At 39.1% G+C, this 18,519-nt stretch overlaps 1 protein-coding gene across 1 annotated transcript in view; it reads left to right on the plus strand.

The window, feature by feature from the left end:
- The window catches only part of fbxw10 (F-box and WD repeat domain containing 10), a 57,304-nt gene that overhangs the window by 13,592 nt on the left and 25,193 nt on the right, over window positions 1-18,519 (plus strand). The window contains exons 3-5 of the mRNA XM_048611124.1: window positions 535-738; window positions 4,162-4,289; window positions 15,458-15,568. Of these exons, the coding sequence (XP_048467081.1) occupies window positions 535-738; window positions 4,162-4,289; window positions 15,458-15,568 (443 nt within the window). The remainder of the gene's footprint in view (window positions 1-534; window positions 739-4,161; window positions 4,290-15,457; window positions 15,569-18,519) is intronic.

Consider the following 18,519-nt stretch of genomic DNA (forward strand, 5'->3'; position numbering starts at 1 on the left):
CGGCTAGAGATATCCAATCTCCACCTCAGCACAGGCACATTGCCCTTGCTGTCCTACAGCTCAACTGCCTGATCCTTGAAGGTATGTCAGGCATCTCTCTCCACCCCTGTCTCCGCAGAGCTAGCAGGACATGCCTTAAAACTAGTTTAAAGCCAAAAACGAGAAAGGAGCACTAAATAAAGGGCTGAAAGCACAGAGGAGTACTAAAGTCAGACAGTGATAATATCACTCTGATCTTGACCGAGATATGACAAAGTGATAACGGTAATATTTGGGACTTGGCTTACTTTCACATTGAACTCTTAAAGGGTTATCATTCCAAAGGCTCTGACACAAATATATTCATTCTGTTCTGGAATTGTTTGTTTAGATTTAACAGATGGCATTAATTACTGACTAGGGCTAAAAACTTTGAATACATTTGTGTTTGTACTGGAATGTAATAGAAGCTTATTGTAATGTGTAATATCAGACCTTACTGTTAATATAAGCTGGTTTTGCAGAAATGACTTCAAAGATATATTTCGGTTGCAGCTTCAAGTGTTAGTCTTTCCTTGAAGAGTGGGAAGACGAAGAAGAAGCGATCAGTGTCCTCGAGAACAGTTAATGAGTTACCTGTTGTGGTTGAACCTCCAATACCAATAATTATAACTTCACCTTTTGAGGCGACATCAGGAGTCACTCACCATAAGGACTTCATCCGCTGTCTTCCTATTCATTTGGCAAAATTTATTCTTGGTGAGGACTGAATTATTTTTCAGTTAAGAACCCAAATAGGTTATTTACTTCATAAAGCTTAGGAAGTGCGCATACTGTAAGAAAGCAAATAATTCAAAGAAGTTAATCTAAAACTGTGGAACTGCCACATTTTTAAGATGAACTCACCATAACATTGGCTTTCATTTATAAAAGACACACATTGGCACTGGGAAATGTGGTTTACACTTAACCAGTCTCTGATATATCCTTGAAAGCCACTCCATTTCTGGGAAAATTGGAACGGGGAACAAATAATGGCCCATCTCATTAAACAAAAATGAAAAAGCTGTTTAAGCTGCTGGATGGATCACTCTATATGTCTACAATGATCCTTAACAATATCAACAAATCACAGTCAGTTTGCTAACATTAAATCTTGACTGTAGACTTTTCAATAACCTAGCTTGCTGTTTCCAAGTATGTAAAAGATTAATTGCAATATATGTTGACATTTCCATTGAGGTTTCAAAATGTATGTTATGGACAAATATTTCACCATCTCTATCAGGTCGATTATATCTTTAGGACATAATGCTAACTGTAAAATCATGACTGTGCGAACAATAAATTACAGAATATTCCTGTTGCATGAATACAATTTTCCTCATGGAAAGCTGTACCCTTAACCGTAGCTCAAGCAAAACACAGCAAATTACCTTAAAACAAGAGAGTGAGATTCCCTGAAAACTCTTCAAAGTCTATAACACCTTTCAAACTCAGATTTTCCATAGACCTCTTATTAATTACTGGCATGTTGTAAAATTAGGAAGCCTATTTTGCCATCACACATTGGCCAAATTCAGACTTGTTTTGTGTAGTTGAGGTAAATAGAATGCCTGCTTGAAGGGGAATCTAGATTCTTTTAAAATTTTAATTCATGGGATGTGGGTGTCACTTGCTAGGCCAGCATTTATAGCCCATCTCACAGGGCAATTAAAAGTCAACCACATAGATGTCAATCTTTTCCTGACAATTGGAAATTGTTTCATGGTCATAATGTGACTCTTATTTCCAGATTATTATTGAATGCAAACTCCACCATCTGCCATGGTGGGATTTGAACCAAGCTCCCTAGATTAATAGTCTAGTGATAATACCACTAGGCCAATGCCACCCCATAAATATGTGAAGGTTGAAGGAATAGAAAGTTAAGTCTTTGAGGAGGTAATGAGCAAGTTAAACAAAGAAGAGCCAGTAGACATAATCTATTTGGATTTCCAGAAGGCCTTTGACAGGGTGCCGCATAGGAGGCTGCTAGATAGGGTAAGAGCTTGTGGTGTTGGAGATAAGGCAATGGATAGAGGATTGGCTGAGTGGCAGAAGGCGGAGAGTGGGGATAATGGGGTCTTTTTCAGGATGGCAGATGTTGACTAGTGGAGTTCTGCAGGGGTCCATGCTGGGCAATTCACTTTATACATTAACTATTCACATTATATGCTTACTATTCACGTTATACATTAATGATCTGGATGCAGGAACTGAGGGCCTTGTTGCTAAGTTTCCAGTTGACACAAAGATAGGTGGAGGGACAGGTAATTTTTGAGGAAGCATGGAGGCTGCAGAAATACTTGGACAAGTTAGGAGAGTTGGCAAAGAAGTGGGAGGTGGAACCCAATGTAGGAAAGTATAAGGTTGTGCACTTTGGTAGGAAGAGTAGAGGCATAGACTATTTTCTAAATGGAGAAAGGCTTCAGAAATCTGAAGCATGAAAGGACTTGGGAGTTCTATTTCAGGACTCTCTTAAGGTTTACTGCAGGTTCAGTTGGGATTAGAAAGGCAAGGGTGAGAATACAAGAGCAGAGATATATAGCTGAGGTTGTATGAAACTCTGGTCAGACTGTATTTGGAATATTCTGAGCACTTTTGGGCCCTCTATCTAAGGAAGGATGTGCTAACCTTCGAGGGGATCCAGAGGAAGTTTACAAGAATGACCCAGGGGATGAAGGGCTTATGACATGAGGAGCGGTTAAGGATTCTAGGTCTGTAATCAATGGAGCTTAGAAGGATGAGGGGGGATCTGATTGAAACTTACAAAATATTGAGAGGCCTGGATAGATGGACATGGAGAAGTAGGAGAGACTAGGACCTGAGGGCACAGCCTCAGAGTGAAGAGAACTGAGATGAGGAGGAATTTCTTCAGCCAGAGGGTGCTAATTTGAGGAACTCATTGCTGCAGTGGGCTGTGGAGGCCAAGTTATTCAGTGTGTTTAAGACAGAAATAGATAAGTTCTTGATTGGTAAAGGGATCAAGAGTTATGGGAAGAAAGCAGGAGAATGGGGTTGAGAAACGTATCAGCCATGATTGAATGGTGGACCAGATTCAATGGGCTGAATGACCTAATTCTATTCCTTTATCTTATGGTCTTACTGGGTGGAAGGAGGCTTGTCTAGTCCCTGGTAAAAACTACATTTTCTTAAAAAGAATATACTTCCTACTGGCCAATGTTTTAACAGCACTTGATACTCCTTTTGCTTTCAGGCTCCTACCACGTTTCTGATGATTTTTGGATATGATTTTGCAGTTAGCTATTATTTTGCTTGCTGTCTGAATTGAATACCATTGAGCTTTGACTGTCTTGTCAGAAAAATAAAGACAACTCAACATATGAGAGCAAGTAGTTTGAATATTGATGAGGCTGGATTGGAATATTATATCTCCAGAGCACTTTAATGCAACCATAGCTGCAGCAGTCAAATATCTGGTATTATTATTTACTTATTAATCATGGTGGAGGATAAATCTTCATCACAGGTGATCTTCAGAGTACTGACATACTGAGAATAAGTTGGTGACTGTTGCTGTGAGATGGATCCTCCCCACAGCTCATCCTGTTGTAAAATCAATCTTGCAGTTTACCTGCCACCATCCTCATTCTTGGTAGGGATTTATAGATCCCTCTTGGTTTAGTGCGGTGGAGGAAAACCACCCAGCAGACTAATAAGAAGAAGCTCATGTCTTAAACATGAAGTCATTTGTTACAAGGTAGCAACTAGCTCCAAATTACATTGAAATGATGGATATAGTTGTTGAGACTGTGAGGGAAACCTCAATGTTAGGTCTTACTCCTTCAAGATCCAAAGCCGTCCCCCTGCTTGAGTCCACTTGACTTTGTCATCTTTGGACAGTGCTTAATGCACTATTTGGCTTTAAGCATTTCTGACCCTTACATGATAACTGTGATGTACGTCAGTCTGAAGATAACTGCCATTTACAGATGTCAAATTAATTTTCATGAAAACTCATAATCAGTTTCTTACTATGGGAATTTTCCATGAATTTCAGGTTTACCAATCCAATTTCACAGTTTAAAATCTACAGAAAGTTTAGATCCACTTAATCTATGTAATCTTAATAACAGTACTTCCTTTACATATAAAAATGAGGATTTTTTTTTCCATTAGGCTTTCTGGATCACAGCTCTCTCCAAAACTGTACGCTTGTGTCACGCCACTGGGCCTACCTGGGAAGGGAGATTATGAGGGATAAACTAGCCATCCAATGCATTTTTGATGAAATCAAAAAATTGCAGGTATCATTAACTGTCCTTATGCATGTTCAGATTTGTTTACTATTAACATTTCTGGCAGTTGTCCCTTATCTGTGTTTCTTAGCAATTTGACTTGCGTTGTATATTTTGTAAGTAAGATGAGGGTCTACTTCATAATGAGATACTCTGTCTAAGAAGGATGAGATATTAATTGTGAAAAAATAATTGTTTTAATTATCATTTATAAGATATCTTGAGATCATTGACATATTTGAGGATCTCTCTGTGTTGCCTTCCCTGCAGGATCAAGTGGATATTTGGCAGAAAATGTCTGAAAAGCTGTAATTAAGTTTTGTATTTGATTATTTTATGCAATCAGTAACAAAGAACGGAGCTCAGCATTACTTGGGTAGACTACCTCCGAATCTGGTGGAAGAAATTTTCATCCAATTTTAATTTGGTTCTGATAAAAGGTTTAAAAAGATTTGAGAAAAAACGTTTTGAGTGTTTTGAATTTGAAAATGTGACAGCTAGAATACTCAGACTGATACTGCAATTGTCAAATTAATGTAATTGTGTAAAATTTTATTGAAAGCAAGTCGACAGATTAAAAACCAGGGTAATGTTTAATAAGCGTACAATTTAATCTGGTGTGCAAGCTGTGGAGACTTGGGAAACTAAAATCCTCCCTGTGGAAGTTACAAAATTTACATACAGAGAAAATTTTAGGTTTGCATGTTCTCTGCATCTGCTGGAGTGCATCTCCTTTGCAATGCACTGTGGAGATTTAGGGCAAGTCTGGAGCTTTTGTAGAGCCCAGCCATTTTATTTCCACAAAGGTTCATATTCTTTGCAGAATTACTGCCACATGAATATTGGCAATACATAATAGAATATAAACATTACACTTTAAAATCAGATATTATTGTTTAAATGAAAAATTCTTTGGTTTATTTTAGTCTGAGGGGTAAGCAATGATTATAGTATTTATGCCAAGTTATTGAAGATCATTTCATTTCAGGCCTTATTTACAAAATACATTCGCCCTGATAGAGAGCATGTAAAAATGACAAATCAGGAACAACTGAGTTGAAGCCCATCTCAAATCCATAGTGGGAAATCCTGAAACTCACAATGGGAGACCCTGACCCCGACCATGGAGGACCTTGAAACCCACCATGAGACATGCTGAAGCCTTAAATAGGAGAACTTGAAACTCATCATGAGTGCCCTGAACCCCACCATGGGAGGGCAGATGTGACAGGTATGCCTTCAATGGGGAGGATGTAAAGGTGAATGCCAGTTCTCGCATCAGGTCAATTTTGATTTGGGTTGCACCTCTTCAGAAAAGCATTGATTTAGCATCGAAGACGTGTGTAGAACATATGTTGACACCGAGGAGAACTTCCAAAGATAGTAGGAACTGCAGATGCTGGAGAATCTGAGACAACAAGGTGTAGAGCTGGATGAACACAGCAGGCCAAGCAGCATCAGAGGAGCAGGAAAGCTGATGTTTCGGGTCTAGACCCTTCTTCAGAAATGGGGGAGGGGAAGGGGATTCTGAAATAAATAGGGAGAAAGGGGGAGGCGGATAGAAGATAGATAAAGGAGAAGATAGGTGGAGAGGAGACAGACAGGTGAAGGAGGTGGGATTGGAGCCAGTAAAGGTGAGTGTAGGTGGGCAGTTAGGAAGGGGATAGGTCAGTCCAGGGAGGACAGACAGGTCAAGGGGGCGGGATGAGGTTAGTAGGTCGGAGATGGGGGTGGGGCTTGAGGTGGGAGGAGGGGATAGGTGGGAGGAAGGACAGGTTAGGGAGGCGGGGATGAGTTGGGCTGGTTTTGGGATGCGGTAGGGAGAGAGGAGATTTTGAAGCTTGTGAAGTCCACATTGATACCATTGGGCTGCAGGGTTCCCAAGCGAAATATAAGATGCTGTTCCTGCAACCTTCGGGTGGCATCGTTGTGGCGCTGCAGGAGGCCCAGGATGGACATGTCGTCCAAGGAGTGGGAGGGGGAGTTGAAATGGTTCGCGACTTGGAGGTGCAGTTGTTTGTTGCGAACCGACCGCATCCCAAAACCAGCTCAGAGAATACCCGCCTCCCTAATCTGTCCTCCCACCTATCCAATCCTCCCACCTCAAGCCCCACCCCCATCTCCTACCTACTAGCCTCATCCCGCCTCCTTGACCTGTCCGTCCTCCATGGACCGACCTATCCCCTCCCTAACTCCCCACCTACACTCACCTTTACTGGCTCCAACCCCGTCTCCTTGACCTGTCTGTCTCCTCTCCACCTATCTTCTCCTTTATCCATCTTCTATCCGCCTCCCCCTCTCTCCCCATGTATTTCAGAATCCCCTTCCCCTCCCCCATTTCTAAAGAAGGGTCTAGACCCAAAACGTCAGCCTTCCTGCTCCTCTGATGCTGCTTGGCCTGCTGTGTTCATTCAGCTCTATACCTTGTTATCTCAGAACTTCCAAAGAACTTTTTTGATTCAAACACAGGATATGGGCGTCGCTGGTTGGGCCTGCATTTATTGCGCTTCCCTAGATGCCTTTGAGTTGGTGGTGGTGAGCTTCCTTCTTGAGTCGCTGCAGTCCAAGTGTTGCAGGTAGTAGACCCACAATGTCATTTGGGAGGGAATTCCAAGAATTCGACTCAACAGCACTGAAGGAACAGCAATAAATTTCCAAGTCAGCACAGTGAGTGGCTTGGTGGGGAAGTTGCAGGTGGTGGTGTTCCCATGTATCTGCTCCCCTTGTGCTTCTAGATAGTAACGTTAACTGATATATATTGAAATATGTGCACTCAGTTCTTTAGGAGCTGCGTTTATTCATCGTACCAGTTGCACCTTGCTTTAAATAGCAGCTGTTTTGCTATTTCTATGAATCTATAAGCTACCTCCATCTGTAGTACAAAATTGAATTCAGGACAATTTCATTTGTTCTTGTTTTTTCCTGGGGTGTGGATATCATTGGCAAGGTCAGAATTTGTTGCCCATTCCTAATTGCCCCTTGAACCAAGTGACTGCTCCAGAGGACAGTTAAGGGTTAACCACCTCACTGTGGTAGAAGACATATAGAAACCATACCCAATCAGGAGGGCAGTTTTCCTTTCCAAAAAGGATATTAGTGAACTGCTTGGGTTTTTACAACAATGGTTTCATGGTTATCGTTAATGAGATTTGTTTACAATTCCAGATTTACTAACTGAAATTGAATTATCACAGTGGGATTTAGCTCAGGCCTGTGGCTTATTAGTCAAGTGATCTTACCACTATGCCAACATCTCCCCTGAGATCAGTTGCACTTGTTCACCCAACAAGCCAATTCATTATTAAATGCATCTCTTCATAAGTGGAGTTGCCAAAAATAAAGTAAAATATGGGTTCTAGAATTGTTCATTCATCTGTTTGAATGGACTTGAATCTAACTGTGTTAGGATAGTTGTCCTCTCCATGTTGAGTGTAAGTGTAGAGTGTAAGTTAAGCTTTGATACTTTTGATGTGCACAAAACTGCACCCAAATTATTCATTTCAATCAGATTGTAGGATGGTGAGTGATATGAGAAAGTAAAAATTCACTTTAGTGTACATATAAAGGCATATGTAATAGGACCAGGAGTAAGCCATATGGCCCATCAGACCTGCTTTGCCATTCAGTTGGAGCTTGTGTGAACATTATCGTCAACTCCACTTTCCTGCTTTATTCGCATCATCCTTTGATTCATTTATTTTCCAAAAATTTATCTCAGTCTTGGGTATAATCAAAGAAGAAACTTGGATAGACAGTTCAAAAGATTGACAAAACTTTGAGTGAAGAATCATCTAGCGTCATCTCATTCTTAAATGACTGTCCCCTTATTCTGAGATGATGACCCCTAGTTCTCAGCTCTTCAAATGGGGGAAAACAGCCTTTCAGCATCTACCCTGCTAAATTACTAAGAATTACATACGTTTCAATGAGAACACCTCTCAATCTTCTAAACTCTGGAGAATATATGCCCAAGCCAACATAATAATCTCTGATTGAAATGACTGATTTGTGTGCTGTAGGTCTGAAGTTTTGGTAGCTCAGAAGGTTTGCTCTGAACTGGCTCTACCAAACTTGATCTGGGAATATTTAAGGCTAACACTATGTTCAAGAAGAGGAAATCTATTCCATTTATTTGAATGGACATTCTCCAGGTTAAAAAGTTGCTATTTTCTAGTTATGTGTTGGGGCCTATTTTCAAGCCAAAACTGCAACCAATTCTAGCCCCATTTATCCACATCAACTCACAAGACTTGTGTCTTGTTAAAAAGCTACTTCCAAAAACACAAAAATCGCAATGGGATGGCAAATGTTTTTTTAGCAAAATTAGAGTACTGGAAGAAGAACATTGATGGGTGAAGTGGCCTATTCTATTCCTTTTTACTCACATTTTACTGATTCTGTTATAGCAAAGGAACCCCATTGTAACAGCTAAATCACGTCTTTGCCAGTTTCTTTTTATCTAGTTGGTGAAAATTAGGGATATTGATCTGGAGCTTTTCCTGAGGTTACCAGACACATCCAGTAGCTAATTATATAGTTACATTTATGATTGTAAAAGGATCAAGTAAGAAACTTAAACATTCTTTGGACAAATTGGGAATGGCCTGAAAACATTTTTTTTTGAGGTAACTTTCAAACTCGGTTCTGATTGGCAGTAAGGTGTATTTTTTGATACAATTATCTTTACCGTAAAAAATGAAAGAAAATAGGTGACACGATAAAGCTGGAAACAGTGGAAAATATAAAGAAAGAAATGAAAAAAAAATCACACAAAGGAAAACATAAAGGTATAGGACGAGATAAAAAAGGCAGAATGCACAAAGAAAAGGCAAAGGAAACATCCTTAGAAGCATGCGTCAGACAACTAGAAAATAAAGAAGTACACATTTCTAAGAATTTCTTCAAGAAGAAGACTGACTCAAAAGTAGTACAGGTATTTATGAGAACTTGTCTCTTAGAATGTTATCTATCCAATTATATGTAAATAAGTTGGCTGTATTTTCCACTCAATGGACTTATTTCCATAGTTAACGTCATCAACTGGTTGATTGGTTCTTGCAAATTGCGCTCATCCTTTTGAACTGTTCAATTTTACAAATGATTTGTATATGAGCTTCTCGACTGTTTTAGTCTTACTGATGATTCTACACAGATTTGTCCAGTTGATCTGCTTCAGTAGACAATGATCACTACCCAATATACAGACAATGGTCACTCTCTAGTATACAGACAATGATTACCCTCCAGTATACAGACAATGATTACCCTCCAGTATACAGACAATGGTCACTCTCCAGTATACTGACAATGATCACTCTCCAATATACAGACAATGGTCACTCTCCAGTACACAGACAATGATCACTCTCCAATATACAGACAATGGTCACTCTCCAGTATACAGAAAATGATCACTCTCCGATATACAGACAATGGTCACTCTCCAGTATACAGACAATGATCACTCTCCAGTATACAGACAATCATCACTACCCAATATACAGACAATGGTCACTCTCCAGTTTACAGGCAATGATCACTCTCCAGTATACAGACAATGATCACTACCCAATATACAGACAATAATCACTACCCAATATACAGACAATGATCACTCTCCAGTATACAGACAATGATCGCTCTCTAGTATACAGATATTGGTCACTCTTATAGTCACTCCAATATAGTGTACAGTTCTGGTCACCACACTGCCAGAAGGATGTGGATGCTTTGGAGAAGGTACAGAAAAGGTTTACCAGGAAATTACCTAATATGGGGGATTTTAGCTATGAAGAAAGGTTGGATAGACTGGGTTTGTTTTCACTGGAACGCAGGAGGTTGAGGCTCAACCTGATAGAAGTTTATAAGATTGTGAATGGCAAGGATAGAGTAGAAAGTATGAGGCTTTTTCCCGGAGGGAGGAGTCAATTACTAGGGGACACAGGTTCAAAGTGTGAGGGGAAAGTTTACAAGAGATGTGCGAGGCAGGTTTTTCACACTAAGGATGTGAGTGCCTGGAATGTGTTGCCAGAGGAGGTGGTGAAAGCAGACACAGTAGCAGCATTCAAGAAGCACTTGGATGAATACATGAAAAGGAAAGGAATAGAAAGATGTGGATCCTGTAAGTGAAGACAATTTTAGTGTGGAAGGGCAAAATGTGTCGGCAAAGGCTTGGAGGGCCGAAGGACCTGTTTCCTGGGCGGTATTGTTCTTCTTTGTTCTTTGTACTCTCCAATATACTCTCCAGTATACAGATAATGATCACTTTCCAGTGTACAGATAATGATCACTCTCCAATATACAGACAATGATCATTCTCCAATATATAGATAATGATTATTCTCCAGTATACAGGTAATGATCACTCTCCAGTATACAGACACTGATTACTCTCCAATATACAGACAACGATCACTCTTCAACATACAGACAATGATCACTCTTCACCATGGAGACAATAATCGGTCTCCACTATATAGATGAACATCACTCTCCAATATACAGACAATTATCATTCTTCATTCTTCTCCTATAGCGATATGTATTTCTCACATTGATACATAACTGCCAAAACTCTCTTTCTATGTTGCCGTATCTGGCCTCAGCTGAGGTTAGAGTTTTGGATTAGAATGCATGTGGTTTTCCATCTCATACCAGGGATATTGCCAGTCCTTCTGAAGAAACATAGTCTCACAGAGAGACAGGTCTCTTTCTGTTGTAGTATGACAGACTTGCCTCATTGCATGCTGCTTCTTTAAATTTGCTAAAACTTCTCTCATCTCTGACCACTGACAGCTGTATCTATCTTACTGAGATAGCGTGATGTTTTCAGGAGTTGGGGTGACTCCACCAGGTGTGTTCAGTATTCCAAAGAATGACACTCTATCACCATCACATTGCATTTGTCTGCATTTAGCATGATCTCAACTCTCCTGGTTCCCTTAATACCTTCCTGTGGATGGTGTTTTCATCAGTTTTCATCTACACCATAGACCTGAATATCACTATTTTCCTTGGAGTGGATAAAGTTGAGGGGGAACCTGACTGAGGTCTGAAAAATGATGACTATTAAAATTATTATTCAAATTATTAAAATGATGAGGGGCATAGATAGGGTCATAGGAAGAATCTTTTTTCCTAAGTACAGGGATCAGTAATGAGGGGGTAAAGATTAATGCAAGGGCCAGCAGGTTTAGAGGGGTTTTAATGTGAATTTTCTTTGCCCACGGTGGTGGTTATTTGGAACTCCCTGCCAGAAAGGACAGTAGAGGCAGGAACCATGAAGATGTTTAAGAAATGTCACAACATACAAGACAATGAACCAAATCTTTAGAAACAGAATTAAAGTATTGAGCTGAAGGGCCTCTTTCCATGCTGTAATACTCTGAGTCTACCATGGTTATACTGACTGCTGTTTTTCATCCTTGGTATGTATTGTACTCTTTCTCCTGGAACTTATCTTGGCTCACTTTAAAGCCAATATTTAAATTTTTACAAGCCAAAGGGCATGTTAAATATTGTCAGTGATGATGGTTCCTCATCAAATTTCATGTCCTGAATCTGTTTCTAGCAGCATATTTGCTGAGAATTTCACTACTGTTCAATTCCAGGAATGCAGGGCCATCAGTTTCAGAGATGTAGAATATGCAGTTAATGGTTTGTCCTTTCTATATCCTTCTGGATCATTCTGAACTGTTCAATCCCAGTTCCACCATAAGCCACCAGCGTAATTTTGCTCTGTTTCGGAACACCTATCTTTGGGTACCCATTTTCTTCCTCATTTTCAGGAAAGGTCTGATTAAAATCTGAGTGGGATGTTGTTGCTGTATGGTCTGTGATAAGAAGCTTCAGCTTCAGATTTATGGATGTTGGTTAATTTTGTCCCCTTTGTCTGATTGGGATGGCTGTGTGTACCTTTTCTTTCTCTGGTATCTGTTAAGTCCAGACATTTCATGGAGTTATGTACATCCCATGTATATTATATCATCAGATGCATCATTATCACTTACCAGCTTATGCACCTTTAGATTTCTTCACTTTCCGATTTGCACTGTTGTTCTGCCTCTGGTGATCTTTTTTTCCCCGCTATTTCCATTTTTGTTCAGCACATTCTTCCCCAGTCATTGGACTTCTCAAAGCTCTGTAGCTTTGCTTTATGTGTGGGACATGTCCTTCTGTCCACAAACTCACGTGGTTATCCAAAGCTCTCACACAGCTTCCTTATCCTGTTGCACCTTCCCTCATTGCTGTTTGGCTGCAACAACTGTTCTTCCTTTCACTTGACTTGACTGAAGACCTGCTGTTTAGGCAGTCAGCAAGTTCATTCATCTGCTTATGGCTTTGTGTGTTCTGATAGTGTCAACTCCCTGTGATATTGTTAGCCTGTCCTGTCCTGCCAGTGCTCTGTTGACATCAGAATGTGTGGAGACCCAAATGAGCTGATGGACCAGCCTTTCATCCATTTGAATTGACACATGTTGGCTTATTTTCACAAACCTGTTGAGAAATTGTCAGTAGGCTCACCTAATTCCAAGTTTTGAAGTTCATATCAGTGGATCTGGTGATTTAAGTTAGACTGGAGATGGGTGCTGAACTTCTCAAAGCTCTTGTCTGAGTTTTTGCTTTCATTCTCATTGATCTCCCAGCTATTAAACAATCTAAATGCTTTTCTCCTGCCAACAGTAGGATGTAGCTGACCCCTTTTCCTTCACTCATGCCTCTTCAAAAACTGCTGAATATAAATTTGCACTTTTGTTTAAACTTCTCAAATGCCTCTAGAGATCATTGACCTCTCAATTTGTCATGAGTTGGACTGTGCAGATATTGCTGTGGCAGTGATTTACTCAGTTATTTTCTCACTCCCTGGCACTAAGTTGGCTTGATCTCTCTCCATCGAATTAGCATCTATTTTGCTTATAATGCTTGGGATTTATTTGAAGAAACCTGCAGCCACTATGTTAGGTCTCGTGACTTCCAGAAGTTCAAAATGCTCACAATTTTAGATTCAAATGTCATATCGAATGTGTCTCAGACCACATCATGTGCTAGGAGCAACATACATCAGTGCTTGGAATGCTGACTGTTATGCAATAGTGAGTAGTGTGGCACTCTGGCGCTTTAAGTATATATAGACATGAATGTTTAATTCCTAAATTATGTTGGAATTAGATAACAATATATCAGTCAAATTACTGAATCTGTATTGCAGGTTGAGCAGAGATGGAAGTCATGATAGAATACATCTGAATTATGGGGAAGGGGCTGAATAGAGCAAAAACTGACAAGTCCAGCGTCTTGTTTGAGATTGTCATGTATGACTACCATCTTTAATTGCATAAACCTCCCTTGTGTCCTTTTGTTACAGTGAAAATGCCATTAGTCAATTGGAATTAATGACTGTACGTTGGAAACTGCAAACTCTGATACAATTAACACCCAGATTAGAAGCAAAAGTGTAATTTCAAATCCAGCACTGGGACATATAAAACTGCTAAAGGGAAAATCCAACCAAAATATCATTCAAAGACAAAATACTATTACTAGAGGCACCAAATTCTTCTTCTCCGATATTTAACCTTTATATTTAAAGCAGATAAATTAATCTAGGAGAAATAGCTAGCTGGAAAAGAATGCAGACTTTTGAGAGTAAGGCTTTGTGGACTCAGTAACTTTCTAAATTCAGCAGCCACTGCTGTTTTCACTCTCACTAGATATTGTTTTGTATGAAACTATGACAAGTAACTGCAAGTAATTTGTTTTTGTAACCGTAACTGTTTGTACTTTCTTAATACATTTAACACAGTTTATGATATTTTGAGATTGGAGAAGAAATTCAGGAAGTAGGTAATCACTACCTTTGTAAAGGTAAGCTTTCAGTGGAATAAATAAAGATAAATAAAAGAAAAATAACTGGCCTTGATTGAAAAAAATTAAATAAATTACTGAGTTAGTAAAAATACAATTTTTTGAAATTACACTGAGCATTGTTGTTAAAAAAGTAATGACTTTTTTTGGAAGAATAGTAATATAGGACAGTTTGGAATCATTCCATTATACCTACTATGCAGCATATGCGTAGGTAACAATGGAGTTATTTTCCATTACAAAACTGACATTCAAGAAAGCATTTGATGATTATTTAAATAGAAATGATGTGCATAGATATGGGAGAGGGCCAGAGAATGGCAGTAAGTCTCAAAGCTCATTCAGAGAGCTAGTGCAGACAAGATGGGCCAAATGGCCCCCTTTTGCACTGTAACAATTTGTGAAACATTCCCTTGTTGTTATTTGAATTCTATGTGGTTTTGATATCAATTCTGTCACCTCTTGTATTTTTGATTTCCTTATATCGCTAAGTAAAGCCAATTTGAATTTATTTAAATCATAGTAATCCCTTTCAAATGATCTCTATTGAATAGGTTAAATTCTTATTTCAAAATCAGTGAATTGCCGATCTGAAAATGATTTCTAAGATGAGCCATCATTAAGCAGGCTGTGCAAAATGATGATAGTCTTCAAAAATTAAAGCTAGGGTCATTAATTGATATGCTACAACTAGTTACGTATTGTTATAGATTTTAATGGAAATCTATAGTTGGTATATATAAGATACAAATTAGGCCGATGATGCAATGGCACAATGAGTTGAGATGTGGGCAGTGCTCACCTCAATTGCAAGCTTCTTCTCTTGGCTGAGCTGACAGGAGAAGATACTGATTAATGACGGTGTGGGTTCTCATACAGTGAGAGGAAAGACCATGATCTGAATGCCCTGAGCTTGTCCCATCAACCCTCCCAGTGTTTGGCTACAAAATGCCAATGATGATAATATGGCTACAGCTCATTTTTCCTTTCTGATGAAGGGCTAAAGAAAAAACTAAAATAAAATTAGGTAGAGATAAAACAAAAGAAAGAATAATGTGTAAGGTAAAAGTGGAAAATACTTATGTACACAGTAAGACCACTATTATCTGAATATATAAAACATAAATAAATGGCTCAGGGACAGATCCCTCTTAATAAATTTTTAAAATCTAAGGCAATGTCCTGTCAGGTGCTGGCTATTTCCAGAATTGTCTGTTAATACGGCATGTTTTGTTTTAGTAAGGAATAACTTAAGAAATTAATAAATTGTAAAACAATTGCTGTTTTCTTCATTGTATGTTTGTTTTTAACAGGCTACAGCTCCTCACAATATTAACACAGTATATGCAAAGATCTGTCAAATTCCAATACCAAGAGTAGATGAGAAGGGATTCACCTTACCAACAGAAAATTTGAACAAAAAGGTATAGACTTTTGCATAAAACTATGGGGATCATGAAATGTATTTACCTAAACAATAGACTGTGACAAGTGGGTATTCTTGTTGTGCAGTGGTTGTGTCCCTACCTTTGAGCAAAAAGGCCTGGGTTTAAGTCCCATGGATTCAAGTAATGTGTCATTTCTGTTTCTGAACAGGCTGATTAAAAATATCTGTATTGTAAGGAATTAAATTTATGTGTACCTTGTGGAGTGCTTTGAGCATTAATTAAGGTGGGTAGCAAGAATTAAGCGAGGGAAAAAGTTGTTTAATAACATTTCTCTTCAATAAAATAAATAAAAATGGTGGGATAAGAGAAGGCAGAGCAAATAAATTTCTTTTGAAGGTCATTTGTAATTTGCTTGAAAAACACACAATGGATTTTATTCAGAAAATGATGCTAGCATGAATCCTTAGCTAATCTTTAAATACATTTATGTTTTACTAATAGATAGGCTAATATATAAGTGGGATGTTAAAGTTGTTACATCAAGCAGATATTCAGTAACACCATATCCAAAATGTACTACTGCCTCCTGCAGCTATCCTTTATAACCAAAATTGTGGGGTGTTTGTCGATAGATCACTCACTTGAAAGCACCTTCTGTACAAACATTATTGTTAAAGAACATTTCCTAATCTATCTACTACAGTTGTTAATTCACAGAAATATTCTGTCAGATTGTAGCAATATCAGGTAACATTTGTTTGAAATTATTTGCTCGGTAGATGCACTCATTTCTCACTGCTATTTGTATGAAACATGTGTAGGTGAATGATTCACTGTGCCATTAGTCACTTAGAGTCATAGAGTAATACAATGTAGAAACAGACTGTTCGCTCCAACTAATCCACACTGACCATGTTCCCAAACAAACTTTGCTGAAGGGACTTTTCTTTTGCAACCCCAATTTATCCAAACATTGTCAATTTGAATGCAGTGAAAGAATACTTTTAATCTCTTGAAACTGCTCATTAGCCATGTAACAAACCCAAATTTTGAAATGGCAAAAAAAGAACAAAATTATAGTTGAGTTTATTTTAAAATTAGGGCATAGTCTTATTTGCCTTTTCATCATCCATATTTCATTTCGAGACTCCAAGTAATACTACCAGATTTTAAATTGAAACTGAAACACTGGCGGGCTTATTACAGTGCTGTTCCCATAATATCTGTCATTCCAAACAATGTAGTTAGTTCACCATCTAGCGGTAAGTTTTGCAATAGCTTACTGCTGGATTCAGAGAGTGATATAGAGAGTGATTCTTTTAGTATTTGTTCCCACCCTCTATTGAGTCAACGGCCTTAAAAGTACTACAGAGAAACAGGGAGAACAACTAAAGAAAATAAAAATAAAAAAAGCCAAGCTGAAGCGGTGGGCTAAAGGGAGTGAATCAACCTTTTGGTGTCAGACTGACGAGGTGCCAGTACTCCATGCAAGCCTAAAGGCCTTGCGTAGCTGCCTGGAGGCAGCAGCAGTTGAAGCCATGGATTACGCTGTGGAATGCCTCCAGCCATCACCTGCCAACCTCTTCAACCTCAAACTCAGACAGGAACGACCAGGCTGCAGACACCATTTTGCAAGATTACATTTAGAAAGTCTTGGAGATGTCCTCTATCTCTGTCACTTTATCCATCATGGCCTCTTGCCCTTGCTTCCAAACGATATGGTCTCCTATTGAGAATGCACTGGTCATCCTTAAGTGAACAATGAGCTACTCTCTGGCCATTAACGGACTGAACCCGAGCAAAATAACTATTTCCCACACAGTGAGCTGGGAACAACTGTCCATGTTGGCTGTAAGTGAGCAAATTAATAGCAGGTAATATTTAGTCCTGATAAATGTAAAGTCCTGAACAAGGAGTTTAAATAAAGGCATTGTAATTACTCCATAAATGTTGAAATATGAAGTTGAAAGAAATTAGATCCCATGCTCACACACTCCTTATGGAGCAGCTCAATCCAAATAGACCTTAGGTCCAAGCCACACTTTGTGTATTATGTTCAGTACTGCAGGCTGCTCAGTGAAAAGGACTCAGCCAGTTCCTACTTTTGGAGAACTGAGTGATCATGAAAAACACAAATGAGGCTGTTCTGTTTTCCAAACAGGTGATAGGTGACTTATACCAATGTGAGATATACAGCACAGCAGTAGTCTAGAGAAGGTGAAATTTGCTTTTGTATACAGCACACAGCAATTTCATTTTGGCACTTCATACAACATACAAATTGCATTTGTACTGATATGCCGGCTGTAAGCATTAGAGATTGCACACTATTACATGAGTCATTCTGGCTCACCCCAATACCGTTTCCAACAGTGGCTAGATAAAGAAGTCAGCACCCAACACCCTTAACTGATGCATGAGTGTGCGGTTGGGAGGTGGTTTGCAAGGAGGGTGGGCAGATCTCCTCTCTGGTCTTGCCCCTCCCTATCTCTGTAATCCTCCGCCAGCCGCACAACTCAGCAAGATGTTTGCACTCCCCTCATTCTGGCCTTTTATGCATTTGCTCCATCATTGATGATTTGATGAAGGTTGGTGGCTGTGCCTTCAGTTATCTTAATCCCAAACTCTGGAATTCCCTCTCTATCCCTCTCCACATCTCTTCCCATACTTTCATCCTTTAAAATATTCTTCAAACTTACCTGTTTGACTGACCTTTTGGTCATTTTTGGCCTTATGTCTTCATTTGTGTCTTGGTGTCGTATTTTGTTTTATGATATTCCTGTGAAGGATTTTGAGATTTATCATCATGTTGGAGGTGCTATATAAATGCACCTGATTTTTTTTGTTATTGGTATTGTTTCATTGTTTGCTTGATAATGCTTCACTGGGGCATCTACACTACAGGTGCCACATAAATACAAGTTGTTGCTGTCATTAATCAATAACTGTTTCCAGTGGAATATTACTCCTTATACTATGTAAGCTGA

The sequence above is a fragment of the Rhincodon typus genome, chromosome 23 (genome assembly GCF_021869965.1).
Source record: "Rhincodon typus isolate 14 chromosome 23, sRhiTyp1.1, whole genome shotgun sequence".
Taxonomy (NCBI): Eukaryota; Metazoa; Chordata; class Chondrichthyes; order Orectolobiformes; family Rhincodontidae; genus Rhincodon; species Rhincodon typus.